At 34.8% G+C, this 15501-nt stretch overlaps 1 protein-coding gene across 1 annotated transcript in view; it reads right to left on the reverse strand.

Moving 5' to 3' along the window:
• The window catches only part of HEATR5A (HEAT repeat containing 5A), a 106495-nt gene that overhangs the window by 26421 nt on the left and 64573 nt on the right, over positions 1–15501 (reverse strand). The window contains exons 20-26 of the mRNA XM_054716519.1: positions 14664–14853; positions 13626–13795; positions 11117–11143; positions 8236–8374; positions 4962–5141; positions 2623–2862; positions 54–235 (exon numbers count right to left, since the gene is read on the reverse strand). Of these exons, the coding sequence (XP_054572494.1) occupies positions 54–235; positions 2623–2862; positions 4962–5141; positions 8236–8374; positions 11117–11143; positions 13626–13795; positions 14664–14853 (1128 nt within the window). The remainder of the gene's footprint in view (positions 1–53; positions 236–2622; positions 2863–4961; positions 5142–8235; positions 8375–11116; positions 11144–13625; positions 13796–14663; positions 14854–15501) is intronic.

Consider the following 15501-nt stretch of genomic DNA (forward strand, 5'->3'; position numbering starts at 1 on the left):
ATAGGCTTTTTATCTGGGTGTTTAATAATTCATCTCTTGCAGAAAGTGCTTACATTGGCTTGATACTGTTCCAGAATCACGTGTCCTGGAAACTCTGGTTCTGGAATAGTTGCAAATCGTCGAATAACAATTAACAACGTTTGAAGGCCAGAAAGACGGAGCTGGTCACTATGATCGGTGGCAGCCATAAAAGCCATGCGAATTAAGTCGGCAAGATGCAGCACCAAAAAGTCATCTGCAAGATTAAAAAAATCTTATCAAGGAAAAGAGTATGCTGGAGCTAAGATTTATGTTAAGTTTTTAATTTAATTTCATAATCTAGACTTTCTTTTAAGTACCTCTGATTTAATTTACTGTTTTATTTTACCATTTGTTAAATACAAACTTGAAAGCTGGATATACTCCACCACTGTAAGTACTCACACACAAGAACACTATTCCAAAGCAAGTAGTTTTACAGCTATTCAAAAACCAAAGGCAGAATTATTATCCTTTGAAAGAGTGCTAAAGGTACCTTCAATAAAAATTATGTTCAGACTTTCTGATAAAAGTACATTAGAAGATACTTAGGAGACTGGGTTTTGATGAATTAGTCAGTAATTTATTCCCTTTACATCAAGTTGAAGCTAAAACACAATGTTCCTTTAAAAAATAGTTTTATGGCCCTACCCAGTTAGGCTAGTGGATAGAGTGTTGGCGCACAGACTGAACAGTCCTGGGTTCGATTCCAGTCAAGGACACATACCTCAGTTGCAGGCTTGATCCCTGGCACAGGTTGAAGCGTGTGCAAAGAGGCAACCAATTGATGTGTCTCTCTCACATAGATGTTTTTCTCTCTGTCTATCCCCTTCCCTTTCACTCTCTCTAAAAATCAATGGAAAAATATCTTTGGGTGAGGATTAATAAAAAAATAAAAGTTTTATGTAGTGTTTTAAATGAACTAGATTATCTTGTTTCTGCATGTCTTGCCACACATACAAGTGATGGGAATATAAAAAAATTAGTCACTATAAAATCATATATAATAAAAGCCTAATATGCAAATCGACCGAACGGCGGAATGACTGGCAGAACGACTGGTCGCTATGACACGCACTGACCATTAGGGGGCAGATGCTCAACAAAGGAGCTACCCCTGGTGGTCAGTGCGCTCCCACAGGGGGAGTGCTGCTCAGCCAGAAGCCGGGCTCACAGCTGGCGAGTGCAGTGGCAGTAGGACCCTCTCCCGCCTCTGTGGCAGGGCTAAGGAGCAGCAAGCCGAGTGGTAAAGAGCAGCGAGCAGGCAGGCGGTAAGGAGTGAGGGGTGTCCGACTCGGGCTGCGAGAGGAATGTCCGACTGCCGACATCCCACGAGGGGTCCTGGACTGTGAGAAGGCGCAGGCTGGGCTGAGAAGACCCCCTTCCCCCTCAGTACTCAGATTTCGTGCACCAGGCCTCTAGTTATAAATAAAAATTCTTTTCATTCCTACAACACATTGTTTGGCGTAGTAATTCTAATTCTACCAGGGAAAAACATAAGACATTCATTTAACAATGTTCCAGCAATAAAACGTTTAGGGTACAAGTAATCTTTACCTAAAATATATTTGAGACTAATTCAAAAAAGAATAGCTATAGGCCACAATGAAAAAACCAACTCATCTTGGTAAGTGCCAATTACAATTTTAATTGGGAGCACAGGAATCAGTAAGCATCTATGATATACTGATTTTATACTATCAGTATCTAGCATATGCTCATCACAAATAAGAGATGCAATAAATCACTGAAACAAAGATATCTAATTCATATGCTCAGGCTGGCGACAGAAACATTTTGCTTTATAATTCTTTTGATTGGTAAAGAACATTTTCAAGGCATTCAGGTATGGGCATTGCTCCTTTGAACATGTACTAAAGTGAATTAAAAAATCAGACATCGAACCATAACACATATATTTAGGTAAAAATAATGAAACTGAATACAAGGTTAAAATGGTCTTATAACTGTTTCCATTGAGATAGGCTCAAATGTTTGAGTAATATCTATGGAAACAAAACAACCTACACGTAAAATTGTTCTAAGTTATAACTCAGAAAATAAATTTTGGGAAGGAGTTAACACATATACTACTTTCTAAGAACATGATTATTCTCTATAAACTTAACTCATTCCATAAATCCATTAATCAAGTTGTGAATATCAATTTAAGAAACTTAATAATTAAAAATGTATTTAGACATTAAAAATATACTATGTTTACTTTTATGTAAAGGTATAGTCAGTTTCATAACTGATTTGGAAGAATAACTTTTTAGTTTTATCTTTTTTTTTTTAAAAATATATTTTATTGATTTTTTACAGAGAGGAAGAGAGAGGGATAGAGAGTTAGAAACATCGATGAGAGAGAAACATCCATCAGCTGCCTCCTGCACACCCCCTACTGGGGATGTGCCCGCAACCAAGGTACATGCCCTTGACCGGAATCGAACCTGGGACCTTTGAGTCCGCAGGCCGATGCTCTATCCACTGAGCCAAACCGGTTTCGGCTAGTTTTATCTTTTAAGTTAATATTAAACATATAAGCAGACAGAATTTCTATGTATAATATTGTTTTTTTTCTCCCATTATTATGCCACTTACTTCTTGAATCCCTTTTTTTCATTTCTTGTGCTAAAGCAATGTCAAAATGTGCGCAGTGTGCACTCTCACACTGGTTAATTATCCTGCAGACACATTCAGCAGCGAAGACTCTAGTGGCCCACCGGGGATTGGTAAAAGGATGGGATCTGTCATCACTTCTGGTGGTCAGAACTGAGGCATCATCCCCTTTATCACCTTCCTCTTCTTGCATTGTATCCACACAAGTTACAGCTGTAAAATCTTTTATCAAGGAAGAGTACATGTAATCACAATCAATTTGAATATATATTTATAAAGGAACACAAATGACTTCAAATTCAGACCAGAATTACTGTTCATCAATCATATATCTTTTAACAATGTAAAGTAATCAAGCCTATTAAATAAACATCATAACAGCGGCATTTAAAGAAATGCTGTTAGAACCATTCTAGGTCAAAGTAAGAAATTTGCCAAATTATATTCAAAATGAAAAACTGAACATGATACTAGATACTAGGATAATAATAAATTCCCTGTGCTAAGGAAGATCAAAGTTCTCTAGTAGGGAGAGTAGTGGATTGTACTGGGTATGCTGTTTTAATACTGTGGCCTTGAATGGATTTATGAAGGTTCCTGAATCCACTGACAATGTCTGAAAGTATTTGTTAGAATAGACCCATTGCTGTCATTGTAGTCTCACACTGCCCTGATAACCAGAGCCATTGACTGAGTAGTGAATTATTTCCTCTTTATACTGTTAGCTTACTAACTCTAGTTAAAAATAAAACTAATGCTATAAAACAAACCAAATTGGTTTTCTTAAGTTTTCTTGTATGTCAACATTTTTTGAGTGTGTTATGATAGATAATAAAGTTATGGCAAAGTCCTGTCTTATGACTGAGAAGTCAACAGAAACTGATGCTTTCCTAGTAAGAAGGGACAGGGCTAAACTACAAGGTATAAAGAATAAATGGTAGCCCTAGCTGGTTTGGCTCAGTGGATAAGAGCATTGGCCTGAGGACTGAAGGGTCCCAGGTTCGATCCTGGTCAAGGGCACATGCCCGGGTTGCGGGCTTGGTCCCCAGAGGGGGTCGTGCAGGAGGCAGCCGATCAATGACTCTCTCTCATCATTGATGTTTCTATCTCTTTCTTCCTCCCCTTCCCTCTCTGAAATCAATAAAAATATATTTTTAAAAAGAATAAATAGTAAAATAAAATTGAGCTAGTGAGCTCAGAGTATAAATGTAAAATTAAAAAAAAAGGTAGGTGAGCTATCAGAAAAGTGCCATCAACCTGTTTTGTCTATGCACATACACATTTTCTTTTAAAGGAAAGAAGTCCTTGTAAGTTCTTAAGTAGGAGAGATAGAAGAAAGCATTAAAGGAAATGGGGAAAATAATGATTGAAAGAGCAGGTTTAAATCACGGGAAGAGAAGAGGATCATTAAGGATCGAGGTAAACAGTGAAGAATGTAAAAATAAATAAAAATCCCAGGACTTTATGGTATCTTTCTCCCTTTCACATAATTGTAGAGATCAGAGCTACATTAAATTATAAGATTCAAGCAACTGAGTTGAGAGTTACTGAAATATAGTAAGAAGTTGGGTTTTAAAATACTGCAAGCTAAGGTTTGAATCCATCTCTATGTGTCTTTGAGCAATTACTTTACCTTTCCAAGACTTGATTTCTCTGTGTAAAATGGAATAATACTGCCTACGCATAGGATGATTAAATGGTTAAATCAGATCAAATATGTACAATACCTAGAACAGAATTGGTTTCTATCTTCTTTCTTTCTCTAATTTTCTTTTTTTAAATATGTTTTTATTGATTTCAGAGAGAGGATTTCTTACTCAAAGGATATAAAAGTTTAAAGATTCTAATACACTTTCTCACCAACAATTATCTTATACTAGCAAAGACACTGGGAAAAAACACTAATTTCAAACACTATTTGAAACTAACATTAAGAATGGAGAAACTGACTTGCTCAAATTGTCATAACCGTTGATGAATTTTCTATTATGTTGACTCGAGGTAATTCCTCAAATATTTATTGCATGCATGTAAACAAATGATGGGGCTATTATAAGTTAGCTCATCCTTTTTATAGCATAAATAATGACTCTACGTTTTAGTTTGTTTTACACAGGAAAGTCATATAAGACAACAACAAAAAAGCAGGCTTATTATATGCTAGACTTGAACACTAGCACTAGACTCTTCATTTGAAGAAAGCCACAAATATTATAATCTAAATATTCAGACAAGATTGATAAATAATCACTGGCAAACAACTTTATATAACATTTTTACTTTCAATTTTATTATTTCAATCAGTAGTCGCCAGTACTTACCTGCTGATGCAGCAAGTACATCTTTACAAAGTTTTAACCAAAAGGAAAGTTTGTCCACTGCCATAGATGTGAGCATATGATTTAAAGTCTCTTTGATATCATGGCACAATTTCTGATCTGTCTCTTTGTCTAGTAAGGCCAGTAATGCCCCTTCAAGGCCCACTTCTCTGATGTTAGCATCTGACAAGAAGAAAATCGATGATCTAAGTAATACAGAAAACAAAACTGCCATATGAGAAGCACACACATTCAGTAGTTATTAAAATATTACGTTCTAGTATATTTTAAAGAAATAGTCCAAATACCGTGCCTAAACCTACTGAGTCTATTTTAATTCAGTTAGTTTGGTGTTATTCACGGTAATAACTAGTTATTTTTGTGTGCAATGTTATTGAAAGATAAGTCTTTACTGAGAGTTATTAATATGTTTTCCTTAAGTTAGATAAACATTTAACCCAGTTAATGTTCAATACTTAATTAAGCTTTCCTTATTCTGGTAAGGAAAAGGTTTTAAATTTATTAACATCAGAGTAAAACTCAGAAAATACCTCCTGTATAGAGAACAGTGTTTAATTACTACAACTAAGCCATTGAGGAACTAAAGAACACTACTAAATTAATATAAATTACTACACAATATTCTCATTACAAAATAATAAAGCATCTCAAAGAGAAATATTAAGTCTTGATCTAGCATCTATTTCCTATAATTCTGGAAATGCTAAAAGAACACATTTTCTCTTAAAGATTTAACTCACCTAGCATTTATTTTCTAAAGATTTTTCCCACTATTAGACTATTTTAAAAGAGGAATGATTTTTTAAAGTTCGGAAGGAAGTAGTAGGAATGTTTCCAATTAGGGGTCTAAAGAGACAGAATAACCAATGCAATGTGTGAGTCATGACTGAATCCTAAATTTGGGTGGGGTTGATGGGTGTAGGAATGAGTCATAAAAGACTTTTTTTTTTTAATAACTGGGGAAATTTGTGTCAAAAGTGTATATTCTATGATGTTACTAAAATCACTGTTAATCTTATTAGGTGTGGAAATGATGCGTGGTCATATAAGAGAATGTCCTTCCTGGAAAATGTAAACTAAGGCATTTTACATAGGGGTGCTTGATTTAGGGGTACAAACTGTCATAATGTTTGCAACTTGCTTTGAGATGGTTTGGCAAAAGGTTTATATATCTGTATGTATGGAAAGAGAGAAAAAGATATGAGTGTCATAAAGTTACTAAGAAGGCGAATCTGTGTGTTCAATGTACATTTCTATAAACTTTTCCATGAGTTTAAAAACTTAAAAAATTAAAAAAAGGAATTAGATATGAATTCTTCACTATAATTTTACTTGCATAGCCAATTCAATCTATAATAATAAAAGGGTAATATGCTAATTAGACCGGACGTCTTCTGGACATCATTTCGGATGTCCTTCCTGATGAAGCCAGGGCCGGAGGGAAGCCAGCCCGGGTCCTGGGTGCCTATGGGAAGCCCTAGAGAAGCCAGCCCGGGTCCCGGGTGCCTGCGGACGGCTGGAGGAGGGAAGTAGCATGGGTCCCGGAGGGAAGCCGGTGCTGGCAGCCGGGAGAAGGAAGGCCTACTCTTGCACGAATTTTCGTGCATTGGGCCTCTAGTAATTCTAGGAACATGTACCAGCATATGGACACAATCAAAGCCTAAAGCAACAGATGTAGATAATTTTAATGGTGAATATAAACCAAAGGTCATTTGGAGAGAATAATCTCACATAGTTATGAGATTAACATATTTCTGATTAAGGTTAAGTAATTACAGAACAGTTTTCAAATGAGTTGTGCAACCTGTCTGATGACTACTAGCATACTAGTTCAGCAATGTTGATTAACTCAAGTCAGAGTAAAAGTTTAAATAATAAAACTGTTATTTAAAAAGCACAGCATTAGAGTAAAACAAATTACAGATTTGAGAGCTTTAGATATTGGAAAGCTTTGTGAAGTCTGAGACCTAAAAGTGTGACAGCACCTTGGAAACTATATATATAATATATACTAGTATATATTACACACACACACACACACACACACACACACACACACACACACTAGAGGCCCAGTGCATGAAAATTCATGCACTTGGGGAGGGGGGTCCATCAGCCCGGCCTGTACCCTCTCGCAGTTCAGGACCCCTCAGGGGATGTCCACCTGCTGGCTTAGGCCTGCTCCCAGGGGGATTGGGCCTAAGCTGGCAGTCAGACATCCCTCTGGCAGCCCGGGGGCTCTTGGGGAATGTCCACCTGCCAGCTTAGGCCCACTTCCCGGGGGATCGGGCCTAAGCCATCAGTCAGACATCCTTAGCGCTGCCGCAGAGGCAGAAGAGGTTCCTACCACCGCCGCTGCTGCACTTGCAGCCATCAGCCCGGCTGTGGCTAAGCTTACCTCCCCTGTGGGAGCGCACTGACCTCCAGGGGGCAGCTCTTGCGTTGAGCGTCTGCCCCTTGGTGGTCAGTGTGCATCATAGTGACTGGTCTTTCTGCTGTTAGGGTCAATTTGCATATTACTCTTTTATTATATAGGAGGATATATATATATATAATATATATAACATATATATAATATATATATATATAAAAATATGATATCATTACTATTTTTGTAGGATGTAGGATGTTTGGATTTATATGTGTGTTTGGGTTACTTAATTTTAAAATAAAGTGATATACACTTAAAAACAAATCTTACTGGCTAAGAAATCCTTTAATTCATTTCTCAAATATAGAAGAGGCCTAAAAATCCTTTAATTTGAAGCAGATTCATCTATGGTGAATTTTATTAAATGAGATTTTGGGGGAAGAAAGGCACATGTAATAAATTATTTAAGGGCTAAATCCAATTTCAATGGACTACTGTGAAAAAACTTGCTCTAAACCCAATGGCTCTCAAACTTCAGTATACATTAACACAGGGACTATAAAAACACAGAAAACAGATTGCTGGGCCTATTCCCAGATTTTGGCTTTAGCAGATATGGGATGGGACCAATGGTCTGCATTTCTGACAAGTTCCCAGGTGAAGTGGATGTTGCTGGTTTGGGGGCCTAAGTTTGAGAACCACTGTTCTAAACCAGTAACATCAATGGTTGAAATGATAATATTGTGAGCAATTGTCTCTTGTAGTAGGTTTAAGACATATTATATATTCACTTACAAATTTTGATTTAAAAACTCATGTTTACACATAAGATTTAAGATGAAAACAATCACTTGAGCTGGAGATAATGTTGATAAAAAGAATTACCTGGAGTCAACTCTTCTCTGCTATCCTTAGCAAGCGTAACAGCATGTTCTGAAACTTCAGCTGCCTCTCTCTGCACAAGCTGACGTAAACAAGCCAGTACTGCTCTTCTCAGTAACAAATAGGGACTGCAAAGATTCACCTGGAAAATACCATTTGGGAACTGAAAGAGCCGAAATTCTTGCTAGCACGCAGTAAGTCTAACAGATATTCACTGGACCCCTCCTCATTCTGTCCAGCCCATCAGTGGGTTGGATGCAACTTATTAATGAAATACACAGACATTCAAATATTCTAGTGTATCTTTTTTCAATTGTTTAAAGTATTACATATGTCTCCTTTTCCCCCGATTGACCCCTCCTCAGCCACTCCCACCTCCCAGGACAAGCCCCCACCGCCCCAGTGTCCGTGTCCATTGGTTATGCTAATGTGCATGCATATAAGTCCTTTGGGTGATCTCTTACCCCCTTCTAGTATGTATTTTTTTTATTATATAACTTATAAATAACTTAAGGAGTAATACATGTACTTGATTATGCAATATGCATAAATAAATCCAAGCAGAAGCCTCTTGACAATGTTAGAAGACATAACATTTATATTAGCAAAAATAGTTTTGAGATAAAAAATATAATTGAGAAATAAATTATTGGAAGTTTATACATTTGTGCTCATGCAACTATAATTTTTTATTATTCTCTAAGTAGAACTTTACACAAATCTATATAAGCAATATAGTATACTGGTTAAAATGGAGACTCTGGAGTCAAACTGTCTCAGTTTGAATCCTAGGTCCACCTCTTACTAGCTGTGTGACCTTGGGCAAGTTATTTAACCTCTCTGTTCCTTAATTTCCTCATTTGTAAAATGGAGATAACACTATCCCCATCTCACAAGGATATTGTGAAGTTAACACAAAGAAACATGCAAAAGTGCTTAGCACAAGACCTGGCAAATAGTAAATACTCAATAAATATTAGTTATTATTATTATTTTAATGTTTTTATTGATTTTAGAAAGAGAGGAGGGGAGAGGGAGAGATAGAAACACCCATGAGAAACATCAACATGGATTGGTTGCCTCCTGCACGCCCCCTGCTGGGGATCGAGCTGGCAAACTAGGCATGTGCCCAGACAGGGAATTGAACCAGCAACCTCCTGGTGGTACAGGGGATGATGCTCACCCACTGAGCAACACCGGCCAGGTGAAGGTTAGTTATTATTAATGCAAGTCTCTATCAATAGTATTTTATTCAGCGTAAGTGAATGCATTTTCAAATAAAGACAGAAAGAGTTTTACTCAGAAACATATTCACCAAAAATGCTCTCTAGAGATAAATATAATGGATAGCAAAACATATGTATATGTATATCTACTTGTATGTGGGTCTACATATATGTACATAGGTATGTATATATCTTAAAGATATAGAATATTTCTGCTCAGAATAAAAGACCCAATACATATTCATTTTACTTAGAAGTGTTTAAACAATGCTAATCTCAATAGGTTGTGTAAATGGTATGGTAAATTTTATGACTGGTGATACCTTAAATGAGAAAGTAAAAAAAAATCAAAGGTTTCTGAATACAAATTCTTACTCAGTGATTTCATAAGTAGAATAAAGTGTAGATTTTTTAAAATTTATTTTGTTTTAAATATGACAGTAAAGACCAGTTTGATATGGTTTAAGACAACGAATACATGTGTCTTATAATAGTAACTTTCCAAGTAAAATTTGAGAAATAATGGCATAATTCTTAGTTTGATATGGTTTAAGACAACGAATACATGTGTCTTATAATAGTAACTTTCCAAGTAAAATTTGAGAAATAATGGCATAATTCTTATAGTGATCTTTAGATCTGGTGTGTATGGGCAAAAAGGCCTGAAGTAGGTAAGTTTACTAAAAATGGCAGAGTAATTCTGAGTAAAAGAGAAGGTGTTGGAAGATGGCTTTTTGATATATAAGAAGAAACATGCAAAGAAAGCTAAATCCTAATTTTATCAGAAGCCAAAAGACAGAAAAAGTTTGTAAATATATCATCAGGGAAACATATGGACAGGAACTGCTTTATAAATATATTCTATTATATCCTCAAGCCATATCATGAACTCAAAAGTGGAAAGAGAGGAATGTTATTCACAAAGTCCAAGGTAATGTAATTCCAGTCATGATTAAGAACTCTGTTGTTAGAAACTAGTACAAAGAATAACAGGGAAGTTAAGTGGTAAAAACATTAAGTTTATTCATGCCCAAAATCATGGCTATATTTAATAACAATGACAGAAAAGCACTCTACAAGACAATTTTAAAGAAAAGTTAATGAGTCTACAAGTTATTTTAACTGGAATTTCACAAGCATGTAATACAAGGCAGATGCAGCATTATTCAGGCTGGCCAAATAATTTTTTAGTAAAAGCATGCTTAAAAGTACTCTTTATTTGTTTGGTAGAAAAAAAGATTGAAGGCTGCCATACAAAGCAAAATGGGATGCTTAGTATCTCCATGTCATTCTCCAGCATTTATAATGGGAAGAGGAATAGAGTGAATTAAGGCAAACAGACCAAACAGGCAAAATACAGAAATTAAATCAAACTGTAATTACAATTCTTTTCTGAAATGAATACATAAAATCAAAATGGTGCAAAATGAAGTGCAAGGAGTGAATATACCAGCTGGAGAAGGTTAGGGAGGATTTTTTTACACTGGTATTAAATAAACATCATGTAACATGCTACACATACTGGATTTTGCATTAATGGTTAGCTTAAACAGAGATGCAGAGGAAAACAAAAACATACACATCTACAACCAAAAACATGACAAAGAAACAGCACTGCAAACCTCAAAACAGTTAGGAATGGAGGGTCAGGGACCTACCAACACAGAATTATCCAACAAGATCTCCTGCACAAAAACAAATGACAGACCAGTCAAGACAAAACCAAAAGATAAATGCTAGGATGACTTTGACAACAGTCAGCTAAGAATTAAAATACAAATGTTGATAGAGCTCTATCATTAAAACTGGTTTAGCTTCAGCTTTAATAATATGCCATAAATACTTCATTTTCCCACTTAAAATATGAATTGAGCCAAGATCTTGAAAACAGTCAATTCAAGATGCAAAGATATAAAATATAAAATAATTAAAAATGTACATTTGTGTAATTAGGTTTTTTTTTTTTTTTTATCTCTCCTTAAGCTGCAGTAACAAAACCAGATCAAGAAGATATGAGTGTGACAGGAGTGATGTGGATTGCATTCACATGAACAGGTGTCTGGCAAGGGACAGAGTTAATAGTTTATCTCATCACAAGTTAATTATAGATTTTTTTTTACCCTTGGAAGCCAAATTTTAAAACTGAGAGTACTCAGAATTGCTAGTGTAGCTACGGTTAAGTTCAGAATAGAAGTTAAATAGCATGCAGTTAGAATAAAGTCCTTTACACTAAGATTTTTTTTAAAAAAAACTTTGGTAAAAGTATTACATATGTTTCCTTTTTTCCCCATAAGATTTTTTCTTAATGATGAAAGGTATTCTGAATATTCAGGGAGTTTCAATTAATATGAAAACACTTCATGCTAAATAATTAAATTCTTTGTAGAGAAGAACATCTGATCATAAAGTTGTTAAAACAGGAAAGCAAAATCTATTTCCTTACTACAGGGAATATTCTAAAATATAATATTAAATTCAATCTAATAAATTTAGAATAAAAATATTAAGACACAAAATTAACATACTATAGTGACAGCAATTTTTAATATGATTTCTGTATAAGGAAAAAATCATTTTACAGCTTAAATATTGTAACTAACATGAATAAGATTTGTAATTGTTACTTCTGATTTTCTCAATTGCTCTGAATGTATCCACAAGGAAAATCTGATGATAATCTCTATTCTTCTTTATATGTATGTAACCTTTCTTATCTAGTAAAAGAATGAGTTTGATGAGTTTGAACTTTATTTAATAAATGAATTCAAGTAAAGTTAAAGAAGATTAAAAAGGCTATTACTGGAAATTGCCTACTACAATTTAAAAAGAAAAAAATTGGCGGTATCACTATATTTGAATGGAGAGTGGAGGTTAGACCACTTGTAAAACAGTGGATATTTTTCAATAATTGGTTTTGGCAATGGTTCTTTAAATATAAAAGCAATATTCCTGGGGAAAAGTTGTTGAGAAGTGAAGGTAAAATCCTTTTCTATTTTCCTGTGCTATTTTCTCTAACACATGTTTGGTTCCAGGAACCAAAGTTTCCACCAGAAAAGTCAGTCATATCCTCTTTTTAAGAGTCTTACATAACTATGATGATCAAAATCAATATTAAGATAACATAATCTATGTTTATGATATATATTAAGAAAATAAAAACAACTGCTACTTAATAATTGGTTATTAGGTGCCTGAGACATGCACTTTTATAGGCGGCATCTTGTGTGATGGTTGTGTTTTACAGACACGGGAGCTGAGGCTGGAAGACATCACAGGATGTCCCTAAAGCCGCCTAACGAGGAGGTGGCAGAGCTAGGAGCTATTCATCACCACAAAGTCAGTCTGAAATAATGAAATGAGGACTGGACAAGAAGCCCAGGAACCGGGGTCCTAGACTTAGAGCTACTACTGCCTAGTCAAATTATTTGAATTTTTGGTCCTCAGTTTATCTTTTTATTGAGAACACTGGTTTTAACAATGTTTGAGGATCTTTCAAGTCTGAAATGCTGCATATTTTGCCTCAATCTTGAAAATGAAAGGTCTTTCTACATAAAGTAATAATTCTCGGCTGTCATGTTACTAATGCGAGAGTGCTATGAACACTGCAAGGCAGAAAAAGTTTTCATTCCAAATGTAACAATTTTTGAGGCAAGTCCAGACAGAAACTGATGATGCTCAAGGTAAATCTTAAAACCACTGACGATTATGAAGCACCTTCTGCATTCATTAGACACATTAGTAGAACCAAGACATTGATGCATATGCTGCTAGAATATTAAGGAAAAATGTTATGTGTCCATCTGGGATGGAAAGAACTTTGTATATAGTAATTTGGAATTGAGAAAGAAGAAGAGGGAAAAAGTGTTAGCACAAAATTTTCCATGTCCTATAGTATTTATATAGTACCTGGGATATTTAAGCCACACAAAACATATGCTTATTGATTAATAAATGAATATTCAAAACATTAAGTTCAACATTAATGGGAGAAAAACAAATCAATATGAGAGATTTAAGATGTGATTATATAAAAATTGGCCCCTCACTTCCCCCAAAAGGACCAGAACTGAGGGAAAATAGCTATTTACATGGTCTAGAGAATAATTAAAATAAATCTAAGTTTCCAATAAAAGAAACTAAAAAACCCATTTATAATTTTATACTCACACAGAGGCAGCTGACCAGGCTAGACAAGTTGACATGTCGTGGAGCAAACATATGAAGCTGCTGAAGGCAAGAGATGGCCTGCGCTTGAACAAGGCAGTCTGGGTTATCTTGCATCACTGCACAACCCAACAGACAGGATGTCCTTAAGGTAGAAACTGAAGTACTGTTACCTAAAATGAAAGCAGAAAGTTTTTAATAATTGGCCTATAAAATCATTACTCTTTTTCCAATTTTAAATTTAAGAATTTGTGAAGTAAATTTCTTCTACAAAAGCAGGAATAATCCAGCTGAAAGATTTTTAGATTAGTTATTCTTAGTCTGAAAGGTTTTTGGCAACACAAATCATTAGGTAAAGAAAAACCTAAGGCTGTAGATTATACCAAATTGTCATGAAAAGCGGAATTAGAAATTGCTAATAAACTTAGCCCTACTTGTATTAGTTAAGAGTTGCTTTCATATATATTAACATCATATATTGTGCATTTGAACAGATCAGAATATCTGAGTTTTCGGATGCAGTCATTTATTTCTTAAAAGAGATTAAGAGTTCTTTAAACTATTCTACTTCAAGTCTGTTATTTTAATTATTAAGAGAAGCATTTTTAGGACATATCAAATTTTTCTAAATATGTACTCTGTGTCTTTTCAAGGTAAGAGAATCAGACTGAATGGTATTTATTTAGCAAGATATAACACTGAGCACCTACTATGTGCCAATAACAAAGGCTTTCAACTTTCTCTTCACTTGATAGAGGAGAAAACGAAAACCGAGAGATGTAAGAATTTCCCCAACGTCACCCAATAAAGTAGTGGTAGAGCTTAAAGTAAGTATGATAGTTTCTGTTATTTTTCTATCATGCCATCATCCAGGACTCAAGGTCTTCCCAAGAGTACTCTCAACATTCTGCCAATATATCTGAATAGAACATTCTGTTGAACTTCACTTCAATGACAAGCATTTGAGTCAGTCATAGAAACTGAACTCATTTTTATATGTGTATTTTTCATGTAAAACATCCAAAAAACAGCTATGCATACCTTGTAGCTCTGGACCTAATGTAGTAATAAGGGCATTCAAACAACGACCGAGACTTTGGTGAACTTCAGCATGAGTAGGAGGCACATTTAACAACAACATTATAATGAGAGAAAGGGTAGGTTCCACATGCATATAATAGAGTGGGCCCGCAGAATCAATGATCAATGACAGAGAGTGTAGTGCCCAGGTCTGTGAAGACAGAAAAAAAAAAAAATTAAAATGCTACAGCAGCATTAAAAAACATAAAAAACAATGAATTATTATTTCGTTGAAGCAAGTGATAAAGTAATGGCAAAGTAAAGTATTTGTATGCTACTTCTAACTTGGAAAGAGAAATGAAGAACTTTATTATTTATTTAAAATGAAGAACTTTAAAAGTTTAAGAAAATCTTTCTTTAACTATCCAGTTAAAAAAAAAAATACCATTCTAATTTAGAATGGTATATTTAGATATATCTCAGCACTAAGAATTCCAAGATAATGTTTGATTCTTTAGCTAACAGCTTGAGCTAAATCTATTTTGTTGAAAATTGTTTATTGATTAATCTATATAGAGAATGAAAATTCAAGTTTTTAAAAGATTCAACAAAATCTACAACTACATGTCATAATATGAACTAATCTCTCAAAAACAATGTTGAAAAAGCCAGACATGAAAAAGTACATACCATATGACTCCAATGATATAAAATACATAAAAGCAGGGAAAACTAGTATGTGCTGTTGCAAATTAGGATAATGGTTATCCTTGGTTGGACAGGTAGTAACTAGGAAAGAACACGAGGACAGTATTTGGGGTACCAATATTCTGTTTATTAATCTAGGTGTTGGACACAT

Source organism: Eptesicus fuscus, chromosome 5, assembly GCF_027574615.1.
Source record: "Eptesicus fuscus isolate TK198812 chromosome 5, DD_ASM_mEF_20220401, whole genome shotgun sequence".
In the NCBI taxonomy this organism is placed as follows: Eukaryota; Metazoa; Chordata; class Mammalia; order Chiroptera; family Vespertilionidae; genus Eptesicus; species Eptesicus fuscus.